General features: G+C 40.5%; 2 protein-coding genes across 4 annotated transcripts; both read right to left on the bottom strand.

The window, feature by feature from the left end:
- Positions 1–703: 703 nt before the first annotated feature.
- cxxc1b (CXXC finger protein 1b) lies at positions 704–7358 on the bottom strand. 2 transcript variants are annotated; one of them, XM_069159537.1, is made up of 14 exons: positions 7211–7358; positions 6192–6307; positions 5999–6099; positions 5781–5917; positions 5134–5301; positions 4867–5007; positions 4643–4750; positions 4327–4505; positions 3245–3452; positions 2946–3056; positions 2781–2830; positions 2592–2688; positions 2300–2452; positions 704–1107 (listed from the first exon to the last, which is right to left on the bottom strand). In XM_069159537.1, the coding sequence occupies exons 1-14, from the start codon at positions 7211–7213 to the stop codon at positions 961–963; spliced, it is 1719 nt and encodes a 572-aa protein (XP_069015638.1). In that variant the 5' UTR covers positions 7214–7358; the 3' UTR covers positions 704–960. The 2 variants fall into 2 exon arrangements, with proteins under 2 accessions (XP_069015638.1, XP_069015724.1); XM_069159623.1 differs by having other exon boundaries at positions 5146–5301.
- A 3892-nt stretch (positions 7359–11250) lies between these two features.
- On the bottom strand, positions 11251–19631 carry tfe3b (transcription factor binding to IGHM enhancer 3b). Of its 2 annotated transcripts, none has more exons than XM_069159341.1 (9): positions 19498–19631; positions 17235–17475; positions 16924–17148; positions 15131–15226; positions 14286–14397; positions 14104–14160; positions 13774–13849; positions 13482–13647; positions 11251–12858 (listed from the first exon to the last, which is right to left on the bottom strand). In XM_069159341.1, exons 2-9 carry the CDS (start codon positions 17424–17426, stop codon positions 12400–12402), a joined length of 1383 nt encoding a protein of 460 aa, XP_069015442.1. In that variant the 5' UTR covers positions 17427–17475; positions 19498–19631; the 3' UTR covers positions 11251–12399. The 2 variants fall into 2 exon arrangements, with proteins under 2 accessions (XP_069015442.1, XP_069015509.1); XM_069159408.1 differs by having other exon boundaries at positions 13482–13629.
- Between the last annotated feature and the right edge of the window lie 313 nt (positions 19632–19944).

Genomic DNA, 19944 nt, shown 5'->3' with positions numbered 1-19944 from the left:
ACCCTCCAATGTGGCTGAACTACAACAACTCTGCAAAGATGAGTCGGCCAAAATTCCTCCACAGCTGTAAAAGACTCATTGCAAGTTATCGCAAACGCTTGATTTCAGTTGTTGCTAAGGGTGGCCCAACCAGTTATTAGGTTTAGGGGGCAAACACTTTTTCACACAGGGCCATGTGGGTTTGGATTTTTTTTCTCCCTTAATAATAAAAACCTTCACTTAAAAACTGCATTTTGTGTTATCTTTGACTAATATTTAAATTTGTTTGATGATCTGAAACATTTAAGTGTGACAAACATGCAAAAAAAAAAGAAATCAGGAAGGGGGCAAACACTTTTTCACACCACTGTATAAAGTTTGAGGAGTGCACTTAGGTTTTTTTTTTTTTTTTACAACAAATTTTTGAGGTGGTAAAACTCAGTCAAGTGTATCTTAACGGCATATCGGTACTCTACTCTGCAATATCACCGTTCTGTCTCAGCCTTATATTCACTCATTCTCATGTAACCATTTTACTTCCACTGAAGTCGGCAGTAATTGTTCTGGTGTACTGCACTACTCTACATGAAGTGAAGGATGGACCAATAAAAAAATGGGCTTACTTATTTGTCAGCTCACACCACATACAGATTATTAGTTTATCTGTATTTTTGACTACAAAGTAGAAGTCATTCAGAAGTGATGGGGAACAAATTACACATCATTGTAACAGACATACAACTTGTCTGCAGCAAGTTTTAAGTGTTTATTCAGGGTGAAAATACCAAAAACAGCAGGTTTCAAATTGGCACTAATTTATCTACCACTCTCAGGAAAATATATATTATACACATTTTAAAATAATCTAGTTAAAAAAATCAGTTCCATCAAATTGATCTTTATTTTATATCCTGAACACTCAAAATCTCCTAATTTGTACAGTGATCCACAGATTCAAAGACCTGAAGCAGACCAAGTTGACTACCTATCCTTGTTGCTACGGAGGTCGGTCGTCAAGGGGTCGTGCTGAATAGTTTGGTGCAGCATGAGAGCGAGCAGACCAGCTCTGTTGGTCATCGCAGTCCTGACGTTACGCTCCTGTTCAAAGAGCTCGTCCAGTTTGTACCACTGTGTGGAGGGAAAAAAGAAAAAGGTTAGTCTCAAAGAATGGGTCTGATTAATGTTTGAATTATTTAGCACCAGAGAGTCCGATTATTTAGTCATTGTTGGTTGAGAGCAAAGAGACAAACTGGATTTTCACAGCTTTAAAGAACTTTTGGAGGAAATAGCCCCCTTTTTTTGTGACCATTTTAGGGGATTTTATTAACTCCTACTTCAGGGCAGGTACTTGTGACCCAGTACAAGAGGAACTATAGTGACGTTTAGCAAACGGTGATTGGTTCCCACCATAATTGTCTGTCAGACAGCGCTCTTCATATCCACCAGACTCACTTGACAAAAACAGTAATTTTACATTGCAGAATGCAGGAGCTGCTAGTTGAACGCTGCCTCGATAGGAAAGTCACACTGTGTGAATATGGTGGTGTTTTAATTGGATTTAACACCAAAGTCCAACACACATAATAACATAATTGATTGAGGCAGCAGTAGACAAGCAAGTCCCATATCATCTGAGGTAAAATAACTGTTTTGTCAAGGGAGTCTGGTGGCTTGAAGAGACTGCTATAAACGGGTTCAGTTCCTCCCTAAAAAGAGCTGTCAGTGTCAATATCTCAAATATAGCATACACTTGAAATGATGATTTTTTTTTTTTTTTTTTTTTTTTTTTTTACTTAGGCTGTTGTTTAGTCAGCTATAATAAGTTTGTAAGTTTTGTTGCTGACCACGTCAGCGGCAGTACAGTACAGCTTCTGTGCTGGTACAGCTAGCTGCAGGACACGCTGACCCCCATCGACTGCAGGTAATACACCGACTGTGAAAGTACCTCATACAACCCCACTTTGAACAATCCAAACTATTTCTTTATCGTTTGCCTTAAAAAAAAGAAAAGAAAAATTTAACACACAGACATGTGGTACAGAAGAAATGTCGCCAGCTTACAGAATTTCAGCATTCCTATTGGTGGAATGCAAACAGAAAAAAAAGACTAAAAAAGGTATTTTGTTTTCAGGGAGTTTCCTAGTGGCTACTTTCTCTTCGGGAGTCCCTACACCCGTTTGGTTTAAAAATGCCTATACTATCAAGTAACAACTGGAACCCTCCCCACGTCTGATTCGTGAGATGAGGAATTTTCTTTGGCGGCCAAACTGCAGAATTTCAAATGAACAAACCATCGGAGCGGTCATGAAGTTTGACTTACCACCCTGACTCGCTCCAAGTCCACTTCAGCTCTTCTAAGCTTTTCCCAGTTGTAATGTTTGTTGCACTTCCTCTTCGAGACTCTGCAGTAATCTCCTGTTAGTTCAAACACATTCTTCACCAGAGGGCATCCGCACACCTCGTCTCCCTGAATCTGGACCACAAAAAAAAATGTAAACCTCTACACAAACAAGCAAGTTGTATACCAAGTTGGAAGGTTTTTTTTTTTATTATTTTTTTAAAAGGAACCATTTACAGGAGGCTTAATAAATGGCTAAAGAGGGCCCACTGACCTTGGGATCTCTAGAGTGCTCTGGACACAAAACCTGAAGCCTCTTGCAATACGTCTTGCTTTGGGGGTTGTACACATCACAGAAGAGTCTGGTTGCACTGCAAGAAAGAGAAGTCATTAGTAAAGCAGCCAAACTACAGAGAATTGCTCTAAAATGTTAGATTTAAAAAAAAAAAATAATAATTCTTACCCCTCTATTCTTGTGGGGTACATGGAGCCAAAGGAAGTCTGACTCTCATACTGTGAAGATAATCATTAGACAAATAAGTGTTTGAAGGACAATGTGCTTTTCTCTGTGTATATCCCGTATACTCTCATGCTTAGCTGTGGGAAAGGAAACGAAAGGCATATTCACCTTTGCGTAACATCTCTCCATATGTCGAAGCGCCACTTTCGGATTGATGGGGTGACTACAGGACACACAGAAAATCTGCAGGTCTGTGTCCTCGCTGTCGCCTTCATTCACCTGCAAACAGACACCAAAGCAATTTTGCTCTGCACTTCTTCTGCAGCTTCACACAAACATGAAATGTCTGACATTTCAGTTTCAGGTCTGACAGGGAACAATGGAAAAGCAGTTGTAACACAAGAAGCAGTGTGACTGGATGAGCAGCTGATTGGGGGGTGGGAGGGGGGGGGCTGCTGCCGGCTCACCTCCTCGTCCTGCTGAACCGCCTGCTGCTTGGCCTTGGCGATGATGCCCTCCAGTTCGTGGAAGCGTCGCTCCATCTCGTTGAGGCGCATCCGGGCGTTCTGCTGTTCCCGGCGGATGCGCTCCAGCTGCTTCTTACCGTGCTCCTCAGCGATGCAGGGACTCTGCTGCCACTGCTGGATGCGCTGAGGGAGGATCTCGTAGATGCGGCTATGGGTCGACACACACACACACACACAAAGATTCCAGTACAAACAAAACTCAGCGTGGTCAGAATTTACAGTTAGTTAACTGTAGCGCTGCCCCCCCAAATAGTTGACTCAGTGTTCATCGATGACAAAAGTCTATATTTATATTTGTCGTTGAGATGCAGAAAGAAAGAAAAAAAAAATCTTAAACTGTGCCTTGTCAGTGACATTATAAATACTTTCCAGAAACATTTGTTATTGGCTAAGCCTTCCCCTTCAGTAAGGTGGCATTGAGGGTAATTATACAACATGTGGTTTCGACCCCGAGATCTGATTGGTCAACTGAACATCACCATAAAGCACACCCTGCTCATTACTCGAAATATCACTCCGCCTTCTCAAAAGGAAAAATATCATTTGAATTGAATTTCAAATAATATGCAATATAATGTTGTTTTTACTTTTATAAGCCTACTAACCGTGACCCATTTTGGGTTTCGGACTACTTCCTGGAGTGGTAAACACAAGCTGCTGAAACACAATCAAACTGATAAGCAGAGGAATGCATAGTGCCAATTATAAATGATAAATTTCCAACAAAAGTCATAAACAAAACATGACAAAAAAAAAAAAAAATCCACTTAGTGAAACACTTTACCAGCATTTAAACCTTGGAGCACTAGGATTAGCAATTGTCCTGTTATCTGAATGCATCCAGGGGATATTGGAAGAAGCAAACAGTTTTTCAACACGCATTTATACCAAGCAAGCATAGGTTTAAAAGAAAATGTTTTAGGAAGTTTAAAAAAAAAAAAAAAAAAAAGTCCGTCATGAGCAGCAGAAAATACAAAGGTTAATTTGCTAATGCATGACAGGTGACGTGTGAGCGGTCTTACTTGGTAGCGAGCTTCATGCCACAGTCCTCAGAGCAGTACTTGGAGGTGGGCCTTGCTGCCTCCATACAGGTCGGCCCCAGACACTGACGCATCCCTCCGCTGTCCCGCAGATCCCCCTTCTCACTGTGTCTGCTTCTGTCTTTGTGCTTCTGTTTCTGCTTGTGGCGGCGTGACTCCTTCTAAATAGGTTAAAAAAAAAAAAAGAAAGATGCCAGCAGAAGAACAGATGTTACCACAGATATTACTTCCATTTCTAATGTTAACACCTCGCAGCACTTCAAATATTAATGGCAGTCCATGAGGAAACGAGTCTTACTTTCTTGTCAAACTTCTTTTCTCGCCTCTTGACGTGCTTCACCTTTACAGCTTTCTTCCGCATTACAGGACTGAAAGGCACCTCGTCATCGTCATCAGTAGCCCAGGCCTGTATCAGAGGAGAGCAGCACATTACTCAACATCATACATGACCTTCTGATCAATTGTTTCAGCTGCAGATTGATTTCTTCTAAAATGAGCGAGCTTATACACGATCAAGTGTACCATGTTGTCGTCAAGTCCTGCTGCCTTGTACTGCCGGTAGAGATCTGCTTCGCTGTCATAGTCGTCCGAGTATCGCCTCCGTCTGTGGTTTTCTCTTCTTTCTCGTAAAGATAACTCCTCTTCTTTCACACGCAGCATTTTCTGCATGAAAAAAAACAAACAAACGTTTTTTCTCTTTCTGATTTTAAAGTCGACGTCACGTTTTCAGCTGGTTTTATTGCAAGATACTGTAAACATGATGCGTTGTTTTCACACGCCGTAATCTACCTTGTGACTTACCCTGGCTCGAACTTCACACTGCCTGAATCTGCACTTCTGTCTGATTTTGTTGGGGCCTCCAAACTTCTTCATGTCCTTGCAGAAGTCACACTGGGCACAGTCCTCCGTTTGTCTGCAGGGCTCACATTCCCCACACATACGGACCGACCGCTTCACCTGAACAAAATTAAACGATGGGCAATAAGAGGCCAATGTGTAATATGTATCTCATGCACTCATCTAATGTTAAATAATGGGTAGTGGCGCCATTAAAATCAAGCCTATTGTTTATTGTGTGTGTGACTCACTGCAAAAAGCTTCTGCATTTTTGCTCTGTACAACACTGAGCTTGTACTTTCAAATTAAGTCGCACTTTTTTTTTTTTTTTTGTATTAGCTAATGCCAATGCATATCCTCGTATGTTGTTCTTAATTTATTTGTTTTATTGATTCATTTGGTTTGAATTGCTTAATTATTTGAAGTCTGTCTGATTTATCTAACTTTTGCCTGATGTGCTTTTGTTCAAGCTATGTTGTGTATAAATGGGCCTTATAAATAAACTGACTTGACTTATATTTAGAACACTTGACACATTCATGTCCCTGCTGTTTATTGCTCATAATAATAATAATAATAATAATAATAATAATTCTTACTTTGGACCCGCGTCGCCTCTCACTCCTATAGTCAGGAGTGCTTGGGGTGCTGTACTGTCTGTCAGATCTGTCAGGCTCAGAATCCTTGTCACGGTTTTTCTTTGATCTGTACTTTACTTCCAATAAGCAGTTTTCATCTGGTGACCAAAAATATATTCTTGTTAACTTACTATACAAAAGGAGGAAATACTGTGATAAAAGGAAGAATTCGTCATTACCTCTGCATCTCATGCAGTACCATTCCTGGATTGCCTTCGCCATCTTCTCGGTGATGTTAATGCAGTGGCCATGGAACCACTCATTGCAGTTGTCACAGCCTCTGTCAGTGGGAGAAGCAAAAGGAAAACCCAAGTGTGTAGCATCGCTGCATGCAGCCACAGAAACTGAACCGCAGTGGTGTCGTGAACTCACATCATGAAGCAGTTGATGTCTGGTTTCCGACAAATACAGTAAAGTGGAGCGTTCTCGCCCTCCATACTGCTGGTCTCAGGTCCCGGTATAGGGTCAACGTCAGACATTTCGCTGTCCTGCACATACAACCAGAAGCCACATTACAACTGATGAAGTTAGACTTACGCTGATGATAACTAACCGCTGGGCTGCAGGGTATTTCCTCCCGGAAAGCAGTAGGCTCAATGTGGACTTTTAAAGCACCTGTTGTGTTTAGCAGCAAGCCACTTAGCACCACTTCGAGGAGCTGCTCTGCTGTTTTGTGCAGTCCAATGCTCAGTAACTGGGGATTGTTAACTTTGAATATCAATAGTGCTTAATCAACACACTATTCTCCAATACAGTGAAATAGACTCAGGTCAGTTGTGGCAAAATAACCACATGTCGCATCATAAACTCTCTTTCTGGCATCAAGAATGGACTGAGGAAGAAGTGACAGCATTTGATTGTGATCACACAATTACGTTAATTGAAGAAAGAAAAAAAACAAAACAGATCCGGGATGTAAACAACTTTTCTTATGCTGAACTTTACTACGTCTATAATAGCTGTAAGTAAAACCCTCACATACAGAAGATTAGTGCTTCCTACTGGGCCCAGTAGTACCCGGGTTAAAGGCAGACTTCGTGTATCACGTCCGACATAAACAACATATTTGTTTACACACAAACAACCGACCGCGCGAGCTCGAGTTAGCTCGCGCGGTAGTTAGCATCAGCTGACCTGACACTCCCAACGACCGTCTGTCAGCTAGTTTCACGTGTTGGACCAAATAAACGCAAAGTTAGTAGTTTAGAAGTTAATTTATATTACTCAACATTTACTGGGAGCATACGTAACTAAAAATAAAATACTGTTAACTTCACAACATCCTCTTCTCGGACGTGAACGGCTCTGTAACCGATTGGGCCCAATTCAATGAGGAAACTTTTCCAAATCGCGGCTACGACAGAAAATGAGATAGTTTTCCTAAAACTCACCATTTTGTAAGATCGCACAATTGTTGCTTGCTGTAAAAAAAAAATAAAGCTATAGCAAAACAGCGACCAATTAAACGAGACAGTGACGCTTTAGCTCGATAGCTAGCTCTGTGCTAAGTTTTACAGGGAAATGTCTTCGCTCTTAATTGGCTGAACTCGTTACTCGTGTAAATTTCATTGGTCGACGGTCTTCTTCTTTGGTAGCCCGTTAAACCCAAAACTTTATACGAGCGCCACCTGCTGGATTTGTTACAAGTTGCGACGAAAATGCACCAGGTAGGTAGGTAGGTAGGTAGGTAGGTAGGTATTTACTTTATTAATCCCCGAGGGGACATTTTTTTTCGCTACAGCAGCATACAGAAGCAATAAGATAATAATAGAAATAATAGAATAAAATACTAGAATAGAATATAATAATAGAAAAGCAATAAAATAGCAGTAAATAGCAGTAAAAAATATAAATATAAAATATAAAATGCACAGTTTATACAGTACATTATATATCTATATATATTATATACAAACAAACCAAGAACACAGTCAACATATATATATATGTATATATATATATACAGTACAGTATATATCTATATATATTATATACAAACAAACCAAGAAACACAGTCAACAGTGTTATTGTACTGTGATGGATTTTGCCAGAGGTGACACACCAGACACACAATTCAAATCAGTGTATTTTTATTCAGTCTCAGGAGGACAGGTTTTTGTCATATTGTCTGATACACAACAATATGTAGAATATAACTGGAAACATGAATATAATATAGTTATATTGCTTTTTTAAAAAATAATTAATCAATACTTGCTTACATTAGATACATTATTATTGATATTTCCAACCACCTGCCTACCCACCAACAAAACAGCTATCTAAATAAGCAAATTTACTTGAAACATTGGTACTTGCGTACCGTGCTGTGAACAGATCGGGTCCAGTCTACATCCAGGACATGGTCCAACCTTACACCCCAGCCCGTTCACTCCGCTCTGCTTCTACCAATCGGCTTGTTGCTCCCTCACTGAGCTAAACACTCTACAAAATCACGACTGTTTGCTGTCCTGGCTCCTAAATGGTGGAATGAGTTCCCCACCGACATCAGGACAGCAGAAACTCTGTTCATCTTCCGCTGCAAACTAAAAACACATCTCTTCTGACTTTACCTTGAATAGCACTTAAGTAGCACTTAAAATGGCATTTACTTATAACACTTTGTCGTTTGGCTTTCTTGATGAAATTGTACTTTCTCGATTCTTGTTGTTCTGGGTTTTGTACCCTCATGGTTGAAATGCACTTATTGTAAGTCGCTTTGGATAAAAGCATCAGCTAAATGAAATATAATGTAATGTAATGTAATGTACTGCAACCATTTTTGTTTCTGTTTTTACACACACACATACACACACACACACACACACACACACACACACACACACACACACAGTGAGCGAGTAAGAGAGTGAGAGTGAGATTGAGAGTGAGACTGAGTGAGACAGACAAGGACTGTGAAAGCAGCTGTGATGCAGTTGCACCTCAACCGCTAACACTTCACTGAATGATGCGACTGTAATTAAGGCCACATGTTGGATTGTCTACTTCTAAAATATGCTATGAAAAGTAAGTACTATATGTTTTTGACTTACATAATGCAGAGAAAGTTACAGAGAAGGCTTTGTGGATTTCTGTAAATTAACGATTCACAAAAATTGTATCTTAAATGCATATGTATAATGCAATATGTGCCTATTAATCATCACATTATCTGAATTAAAGTTTACTGAAAGTAAATCTTCTTGATGTTAGTTATCAATTTGATACAATGCTACATTTGAACCTATTTATATTGCTAATATGCCTTTTAAATTGTGACTGTATAATCAAAATTGTTTAAATAAAGCAAAACATTTGAGTAAAGTACTTCAGATAAAAATGCAAATAATTCGAATGTCTCACAAGATAAGTAATAATGAACGTAAAATCAAGATCTCACTTTATCATATAACTCAGGATGTCAGGATGTCCGTGTGCTGCTTTTCCACATTATAAATGTATCCAAAATAGAGATTAATAATAGATGAACTGCTCTGCAATTTCCAAGATGCCCACTCATCATTAACGGCTATGAAACCTCAGCCACAGATCTGACTCTTTGTCTGTGGTAACTAAACAGAATGATGAGGTTTAAACTTGTGAAACAGCATTAGAAAGTGAAGTATGTCAAAATAGTAAATTTGATTTCGACAGGTTATATTTTAGAGAATTTAGATTCACTATATCTAATTTCTCTTGTCCTCCTTGGTTAGTTGTTCTTTTATTTATTTAAGGGACTGAAGCAGATGACATTATGTAAGCGGATGCCATGATGGATGACACACTGAATTCTACAGATAGAAATGAAAAGATGGATGATAGAAGTGATGACAAACCAAAATCACATGATTCCTTCATCGCTGCTTTGAAGTCATCGGTCGCAGGTCAAACAGGTATGTTCACACAGAACAAATTGCAGTTGTTTAGAAAAACCTTCGAAGTGTCTTCTCTTTCGGGATCTTTGACTGAAGTAAACAGCTTTTCAGAGCAGATCTCTACTGAGGACACAGTTATCTTCAGCTGACATCTCTGTGAACATAAAACATAAAACAACAGGTAGACTGACCTGTGAATTCTCTGTTTATGTCCGTTTACTCCAAAATTCTGTTTTTAATGAATATTTGCTGTTGGTTCATTTTTATGCCTGGTGCAGAAGCCCCTGCTGAATATGGCTTACGGAATAAACCAAAGAGTGACGAGAACAGTGCGGTATGCATCTGTAACCCACATTCTGTTGCGAAAGACCAGCCAAAACCTCATTGTGCCCTGCTGCCATCCTCAGTGGAGGCCTGCACAGTCCTTGAAATGAGCCAGCCTCTCACATCGACCAGCAGGAGTCAGGAAAACCTCAAAACCACCACTGTTCACACTGAACCCAATGCAGATGGTAAGAACACTAAACTAGTCCTGCTTCATCTCTCGTCTTAAACGTTTCTTTTCACTCTGCCTCTTTTCTTGCGTCCTATATGCAAGACCTTTGTGCTGCAGTCCTTTACGCCTGCCTCTTCTGCCATCCACTGGACTGTCTATTGGCCACATTGAGAGGGTGCAACGTGTGCGTTTGGTCGCTGTGCTCGTCCCTGTGCGGCTGCGAGACCACCGCCCTGCCGCCTCTCCTGGACGTCACTCACCACTGTGACCACGGCGGGTGTCTGGGTGTTCGCTGCTTCCTGCGTGACTGTGACGTGTGCCTCCAGGCTAGAGAGTGCCTGGACCTCGCTATGGAGTTCTCTCAGATGCTTTACCACTGACGCCTGCTGTCAGAAAACAACCACAGCCAGTCCCGAACCAATGACAATCATTTATTTGTTCAAATCTTCTGAATGCCAACATGTAGGGACAAGACACGTTATGTTTATGGTTAACAGTCAAGGTTAGCACTCAAATATATGTCAGGGTAAGGCATGGTTAATATCGTGGAGAGCAGTTGGTTATGAGCAGAAAAAGCAGACCATAGGTGCTTAAATTTATGGAACTATAGGAACAACACAATTAGAAACAATGTGGGCGATGGAGTGGAGCTGCTTTTTGCTCAAAAACACAAAGTACCTCAAAGTTGTGAGCGACCAGGAAAGGACACTCTAAAATCAGTGAAACCACTAACCAATGTCACTCAAAACTCTGACCCCAATACACGTTTTTGGCTGTGTTAACTATTTGTTGCAGAAAATAAAAAGTAGGCCAGTGTTAAAAAAAAAAACCATGCAAACATTTTCTCAAACACACATTCATTAACAGTACATAAGGTCGTGTTAATCTGTCAAATTAAAAGACATCCTAAAGTTTGTGGCTATTTGATAGAATAATAATTGCGTTGCAGGTTCCACTCAACAAACAATTATACATTATTATTAATATTATTATTACAAAGGTGAGACTAGTGGTTGGTTTAAAAAAAAAAAAAAAAAAAAAAAGGGCCAAAGCCCTTTAAATTCATACTACAATGAACAATAATGCATTATTAGAAATATCTCTTTTCATCATCCAGAAGAAAAACAAAAAACAGTAGAACATGCTAATTGGTAAAATCACTCAGTGATCACCAAGGTCACTGAAGACAACACAGATATTAGTCAGAAGAAACTACATGTGAAACTATCAGGCATAAAAAAAAATGTGTAATGAACTACAGTACTGTTGTAAAAGGATGAAATTGTTCTGCATTTCTCACACGGTTTTTACATTTCCGTTGACTGAGTGAAAATCTTGAAAAATAAAACGCTGATTTGTAATTTGTAGCTACTCTGGAAGAAATCCTGCTTTGGCGAGCTAGCTGCAGCAGCACGTGATTCTCCACTGCTTTTAAGGTTCATTACAAATACATGCGACCCGGGCGTTAGCTGTCCACTGTGTGTGTGTGTGTGATAGGAAGAAAAACGGACAAAAGCTTTCATAAAATGCATAGACTGCCATCAAATAAGGTGCAATAAAATTGCTCAAAATAAAATACTCTTATGTACAATATGCAGTAAATATTTCACAATGTGCCAATTCACTATAACAAAGATCCCTTCTGTAGCTGCTGGTGAAACAACCCAACACGGATGAGCATGCGACTGCTATGAACAAACCCTGATTCCAGTCAGTTGAAAAAAACAAAAAAACCCACAAAGATATTCTGTATTTTGGCATCTCTTACTAAGTTTATGCCAAAGTTGTCATGTAAAAGGAACCTCACAGCTTTCTTCCCCACAAATAATATAAGCACATAATAAATTCAAATATTATATCCCTCTTAAATCTTAAAGAAATCTTATAAACTATTTAACGTAATATTTCTTAATGCTAGGTCCATGACCCTATTATACAATAATCTTTTTCATTAAGATTGCATTTATAAACCCAGAAATAGTCATGTGATCAGCTCCAAACAGGAACAGTAATAATCAGGTCTGTATGGCAAATCATTCAAGGACAGCTTACTGTCTTCTGATGCAACAGCTATGTTAGTTTTGTTCTTAAAGATAGCTACTTTGACGTTTTACGTTAAGTCCTATAAATATACTTGTGTCATTTAAGGATAGACTGCACTTGCTGACATTCTTGTCCCTACAGACAGTCTCTGACCACACAAGGCTCATCACAAGTCCTCGTCCATTTCAAGGCTGCTCCTGCGGCTGCTGGTTTTAGAGGCACCTGGTGACAAAGGAGAAAACAGCGGCCCAGCCACCGTGTGTGGAGACAGTGTGCACCCCTCATCCATGAGAATGTCCCCCAAGCCCACGTCAGGGTAGAGACCCGAGCCGGAGCTGTCGTCCAGCTCGGCAAAGCTCAGGCTGCCCAGGTCCAGCGAGCTGCTGATGGTGACTCCTGCAGGTGAGTCCGAGGAAGGCGGGGACAGGAAGGAGGCCGGCAAAGGCTGTCCGATGGCTCCCAGACTGAAAAGGTTCTGGGTGGACGCTCCTACTGTGCTGGGAGGCAGAGCTTGGCCACTCTGTGGCACTGCCTGCTGCTGCATCAGGGAGGGATTGGAGCTCAGACCAGATGAGATGTTGGTGGAGGTTGAGAGGCCATGGAGCCGTGCCTGCATTTCCAGTTCCTGCAAAAAAGAGCAGCGAAAATGCATTCAGATGCCACATCCTGAAATGACTGACAATGATGTTATTTTTACAACACTCAGACATTTTTATGCATTTTGGATGAGAAGAGTCACTCCTGACTGAAGCGGCTACATTCATCCTGACAGACAGGGATGACGTCAACATCAGATTTCATTTCAATAATCCGATATCCATTCTTAAAATTATGAGATACATTTTTGCATTTCTGTCTTTTCCTAGGAGCCATGTTGCATCTGCTCTAACCTTTATATGTATGCACTGTTGTAAATGGATCAATTAGTGCTGCATGATGAGTATAATATCTGCCTGGAGGAAAATCTAGTTATTACTACGTACATATTAAAGTTGTTTTAAGTTAAGAATTAACATTAATGACAGCTATTACGAGTCGCCTTGAGCCACGACAGTCCCACAAACATATATGCCTTTGGTGTGCACGTGCCTCAATGCGTTTGCTGGTCGAGCACTACTAACGAGCAACTCAAGAATTTGTTCAATAATAAATCACTCTACAGCACCACTAGCAGTCAAAAAGTCCAAAGTGTGCCTTTAAGGTATTCAGCCAGATATGAGGCCCAGAACAAATCATGCAAAAACTGACCTGGATGCGTAACATTAAACCGTGGTTTGCTTGTTCCAGCTTTTTCTGTCGCATCTCAATATCCTTGGATCTCTGCTGCTCCTTCTGTAACTTCCTGATGTAGTCCACAGAGGCTTTCAGAATGGTGCCTTTATTCCAACGCATCTCCCTGTCATCAGTATGATGACAGTAAACAAAAAGAAAACACACAAAAAGGTATGATTACATTGTAACAAAAGCTATAACACTACAACTATATATGTATTGAGTGACTGAGGAAGATGATTATCCTAAAAACTCAAACAGGACTTACGGGTCACTTGACTTTGGTATCAGAGTACCCAGCTCCTTTATTCTGTCATTGATGTTAAATCTCCGCCTCCTCTCAACTGCCAGAGTGACCAGCAGGGAGGAAAAACAAAGGCACATAAGTTTAGCTCCAACAATTATTAAGCAAGCATTATTAGGTAAACAGACAGAGACAGAGAGTTGAAACAGGTAAGAAGTGCATGATCATGTTATTAGGATGTTGTGATTCTGAATCTGCATTGTGCTGTTACATAAGCGTTAGCTGTATTCCTGATGCTGGTGCATTCACATTCAATCAAGTGCTCATAATGGTCTGATATAAACGCTGACTTACTGAGGTTATGGTTGTCTTTCTTCTGCCTTTCTTTCATTAGTGCTTTGGTATCTGCATCTGAAAACCAAAGTCCGTGTTTCATACCATGAAAAGTTGTAGATCTCTATTCACCTGTTCCTCTCTCTAATTAAACAACAACAAAAAATAATCACAACAAGTCTTTTAAAAGTTAGTTACTGTACCAGTAATTTCCCTTTTAATTTTTGGAAGATCAGCAGGGCAGGAGTTGCTGACAGTAAGAGTAGGTGCTGCCATTCCAGGGCTGTGGTAGACATCCAACAGATTTCCTGGGAGCTAAACAAACAAACATCTTACAATACATATCATGAGTAGTCAGTGATTGTCATAAAACTAGAAGCAAACATGCCAAAAAGGAAGTCTTCCCCATTTCTGCTTTCATTTAGAGTGAACATCTCCTTGAGTTGAGAACTGGTTTCTGTGGCATCAGACAAATACTCCAAATACTCCTAAAATATTGCAGTGTCTTTTTTTTAAACTTAATTTTGAATGCTACTTAATGAAAGCACAAAACCCGACCACCTACATCACATTTTTTAATTGAAGCTGAACAATTCCTGAAGTCACTTAAAAAAAAATCTGAAAAAGCATTTACCTCGCTGTGCTTCTTTTTTTTGTCCTCCAAAAACATCACCATAATTCTCATTTTTTGTTTTTGTAGCAAAGTTTTATCCTACAAATTAGTTGTCAACCTAATAATCCACTGTGTTGCCTCTCCTTGTTTTGTACCCTCTGATAGCTTTACCCCGCCCAGCCAGCACTTTCGTGACGAATAGTAACTCAGTGCCAGAAGTATATATTTACTCCTACAACTTCAGAATTCCACACATAAAAGAGAACATCCATTCACAGAAAAAAAGACACCAAGAGCACATAAACGGTTGGTGACAGAGCAGCCTTTAATCCACAATGTTACTCTGTCACTGTCCAATTATAGAAGAACCTGTAAATTCTAGAGGAAAGATGAAAAAGGAAGTATTCAGTCAAATCAATACATTGTTCTTCTTACCGTGCTAGGCAACTGAAGACCTGAGTCGATCAATGTAATGATGTCGTCATTAAAACTGGATTCAAGACTGATGATGTCGTCGATCACATCGTCAATCTAGATGAAGTAAATGAGAGAACCGTTGACAAAGTAATTGGTGTGAAAGTAGTCAACTTCTATGTACAGTGGTGTGAAAAAGTGTTTGTCCCCGTCCTGATTTCCAATTTTTTTGCATGTCTGTCACACTTAAATGTTTTAGATCATCAAACAAATTTAAATATTAGTCAAAGATAACACAAGTAAACACCAAATGCAGTTTTTAAATGATGTTTTTTTATTATTAAGGGAGAAAAAAAATCCAAACCCACATGGCCCTGTGTGAAAAAGTGTTTACCCCCTCCTGTTAAAACATAACTTAACTGTGGTTTATCACACCGGAGTTCAATTTCTCTAGCCACACCCAGGCCTGATTACTGCCACACCTGTTCTCAATCAAGAAATCACTTAAATAGGACCTGCCTGACAAAGTGAAGTAGACCAAAAGATCCTCAAAAGATAGACATCATGCCGAGATCCAAAGAAATTCAGGAACAAATGAGAAAGAGAGTAATTGAGATCTATCAGTCTGGAAAAGGTTATAAAGCCATTTCTAAAGCTTTGGGACTCCAGCGAACCACAGTGAGAGCCATTATCCACAAATGGAGAAAACATGGAACAGTGGTGAACCTTCCCAGGATCGGCCGGCCGACCAAAATTACCCCGAGAGCGCAGCAACGACTCATCCGAGAGGTCACAAAAGACCCCACGACAACATCCAAAGATCTGCAGGCTTCACTTGCCTCAGTTAAGGTCAGTGTTCATGACTCCACCATAAGAAAGAGACTGGGCAAAAATGGCCTGCATGGCAGCGTTCCAAGACCAAAACCACCGCTGAGCAAAAACAACATTAAGGCTCGTCTCATTTTTGCCAGAAAACATCTTGATGATCCCCAAGACTTTTGGGAAAATACTCTGTGGACTGACGAGACAAAAGTTGAACTTTTTGGAAGGTGTGTGTCCCGTTACATCTGGTGTAAAAGTAACACCGCATTTCAGAAAAAGAACATCATACCAACAGTAAAATATGGTGGTGGTAGTGTGATGGTCTGGAGCTGTTTTGCTGCTTCAGGACCTGGAAAACTTGCGGTGATAAATGGAACCATGAATTCTACAAAGTCTTTTTCACACAGGGCCATGTGGGTTTGGATTTTCTTTCTCCCTTAATAATAAAAACCTTCATTTAAAAACTGCATTTTGTGTTATCTTTGACTAATATTTAAATTTGTTTGATGATCTGAAACATTTAAGTGTGACAAACATGCAAAAAAATAAGAAATCAGGAAGGGGGCAAACACTTTTTCACACCACTGTATGTATTGTGTTATGATCTAAAACAGTTGGCATGACAACACAAAAGCCAAAGTAAGAGTTCTAAAAGAGGCCTCGTGTCAAAGAGAGAGACGTGTGCGAGAGAAGCGCTGGCATGGTTAAACTGTAAGTGCTGTATTTAACATGTTATTGTGACAACAGGCCAACAAGGGTATGATGACAGAAGGCATGCATCATCACAGTGGGACCTTTAGGCACATCATTACAGAACAAACACTAAGTAATTAAGCAAGACGTGAGCTGAAGGGAAGACACTTCCCCAAAAATGCACTGTAAATTTGCAGAAAAGCAACTATTCAGATGGTTGTGTAATCTGCTGTACCAGTGAATAAAATCCAACAAAGAAGAAATTAAACCACCGGTATAAAAGCAGGAATTTCCCATACTTCCTCCTTGTTGGATCCGATGTTAAGCAGAGCCATAGGACTGTTCGGTGCACTGCTGGCAGTCGGGGCAACTTCAGGGGCAGAACGGGCCTGCGCCACGGGCGACACACCGAGGGTCTGAGTAACCACCATGTTCCCCAAAGTGGTGGAGAGGTACTGCTTCACCTGTTGCCTCTGTGCTTGCTGGATGTGGTACTTGGTGGGGTTCTCCAAGTGGGTCTGCACCTGATCATTTAAACAGGTGTTAAAGCCTCATGTCGTAACATTAACCCACTGCACAAGTGATGAACACACAAATAGCTCACTCTTACTTTCAGCACCTCCACGGGCACCTGTGCCGGAGGGGGACGGGCAGCATTTGGGGGCATAGTGACAGAGATCGCTGGAGTTGAGTCAGAGCCCCGGAGCTGAGAGGCAGAAGCCTGCTGCTGGGCCTCACGTCTCTCCTGCTCCTGGGCTTGTTCTCTCATCAGCTGCTGCCGCAGCAACACGCGCGACGACATGACTGAGACTGAGGTCGAGGCCGAGGCCGATCCCGATCTAGGGGTGGAGCTGGAAAGCAAACACAGAGGGATGGAACATGTTAGCCAAGAACCACAGATATCTTTAGAAAAGTAATGCTGAATGTTCCGAAACTGCTCCTCTTGATGGGCGACAGAGCGCCGGGGGAAGTGAGCAAGTCTTGAGCAAGTATTCCAAGATATGTTGAGTTACACACATTTTTGTGACCCACTAGTTGATGTGCATTTTTCAATTTGAACATGGACCTGAAACTTGAACAGAGAGCACAGGACATTTTTTATTCAACTTTTGGGGAACAGAAAGAAGTCTCAGGGAGTCAAATTTGGTCAAGGTGGTTGGTAGTGACCATGTTGTTATTGCAAGCAAGAAACTAGTGTGTTTTCAATGCGCAATCAGCAGGCACATTGTCATGTTGCAGAACCGACATTCCATTGTGCCACTGTGGGAAAAATTCACGGTGCACAACTCCGCCAATGTCAAAGACGTCTTCCCCCTCTGGAAACCCAAATTTCACACAAAACACCTCATTTCTGTCGATTTTCTGAACAATTTCAAGGGTCTCCTTTGCAGATATCCCAAGTTTAACATTTGATGTGTGCTCTCTGCTGAAGTCCATGGTGAAATCACAAATGTGCACATACCACCGCACATAAAAGCATGTGTAACTCAGGTTGGGATGTTCACCAAGTACTGCTTACTCTCTAAACTAAAATAATACATCTTTTCATACAGACACAGACAATGTGTTCTTTTATGATACTTATTTACTTTGGACAAAGCTGCTGCTGTCAAAATGCAACTGTAGTCAGCTGTCACCACATCTCTCAGCTAATTGTTGAGATTTGCTGTTAAGATGATGCACATGCAGCCGAAGTGGACACACGGGGACACACCGTAACTTGCAGGTTCATCACTTTCTGCTTAAAGCTTTATCAATATCATTTTGCTGTAAAGCTAGATTGGTAAGGTTATTATTGCTATATTTCCTGGCAGGAAACACCATTAATACATTGGCAATGCCCTCTCCAACAATTGCTTCTGCTTCTACTTGTGTGTACTACTTATGTTAAACTGCAACTGAAAGATCCACAAACTTCACAACAATTTAAGCAGCAATTGCGGCAACTTTAGTAGTAAGTGTCCTTCAGAAAACGTGGAAGTCTTAACGTGGTAGTGGCAACTTCAACAGGTCTCAGTGACACTAGCATTTGTTCCAGATTAGTAGGTTAAACCACGCTCGGGACTTTCATTCACATCCTTCGTAATTATAACATTAAGTCACGACGTATTGCAACCACAAGCTTATAAATAACAGCGACGGCTTCGTACTCAAATCTCGCATGTCCTGTCGTATCTGGGCGCAAACCGATTTGCACCGCGACTTCTCGGGAAATGCATCGTCGGGAGTAAAATAGTAACGCAGTCTCTGTCCACTCGCCACGTTTGTTTCCAAAACAAATACAGACCCGCGATCCAAAAACACATGTTGAGCAGTTTTGGCTGACGAAGTGTTTCTTCGTAAAGATGCGTAAAACAAAAACATCGCGATGTCCCGCTTAAAAAAAAAAAAAAAAAAAAAAAAAAAAAAAAAAAAGTGGCTCGTTGTCGTTTCATACAAACCGACGGCGATTTTTATTTTTTTTAACAAACTATATTTGTGTAGTCTGGGACCTTTTAGGTACGTCGGGTAAGACGCTGGTTTACTTTCAGCCGTTTTCGTAATTTCTATTTTTAGTCATCTCCGCAGAGTTCATTTGACAGCTCAGTTTTGCTAACAGGCCCACGTCAACGAGCTGAAACGCGATTTAAAAATAAAATAAAAAGCTACTAATAAAAGAACAGACTTTTATTGTGCAGCTACAACTATACAACTAGAGGGTTTCCTGGTTTTTGTTGAAGGTTATTCTGTTCCGCAAACGACACATCCACGGCAAAGTAAAAAAAAAAAAAAAAAGAAAGTAACCGCTTAGCTGACTACCGAGCGCCCATTAGTTGCCCAACAAGCTAATGCTACGTAGCAAGGCCAACTTATTTCAGGGTAAAGATACGTACTGTGAAAACAGATGTGTTGAACGTAATCACAGCCATAAATCCTCGGAGTCCTCCGCTTTCTTTGCCATTTCTGGAGGTCGGTGGACGCAAACTCGACAGTCGCTAGCTTCGGCAGTAAACACGGGTTGTTTACGTCGGGCTGACGGTCTGACGTCATCACACGCTTGTTACCCGGAACTTGTTGACAGCTATAAATAATATAAAGTTTAGTCGGAGGTGCAATAAGTTAACACTGTAGTATTTAAATGCAAACCAGTGTAGCTGCGGTACTTAATAATGTCATATTTTACCTGACCCACAATAAAAAAGAAAAAAAAAAAAAGAAGAAAGAAGCAAAACGTTTGTAATAACTGAGGAGCAGGAACATCATCTATCTAATTAGAACACTGCATTATTTTCTTTAAATAAATAAAGAGGCTAAAGTTGTGCTGGTAAATTGTGACATAT

The sequence above is a fragment of the Embiotoca jacksoni genome, unplaced genomic scaffold (assembly GCF_022577435.1).
Source record: "Embiotoca jacksoni isolate LCO1_2020_lvr unplaced genomic scaffold, fEmbJac1.0.p SCAF_1, whole genome shotgun sequence".
In the NCBI taxonomy this organism is placed as follows: domain Eukaryota; kingdom Metazoa; phylum Chordata; class Actinopteri; family Embiotocidae; genus Embiotoca; species Embiotoca jacksoni.
The sequence above is the reverse complement of the archived record's forward strand: the minus strand, read 5'-3'. Positions and strand labels throughout refer to the sequence as shown.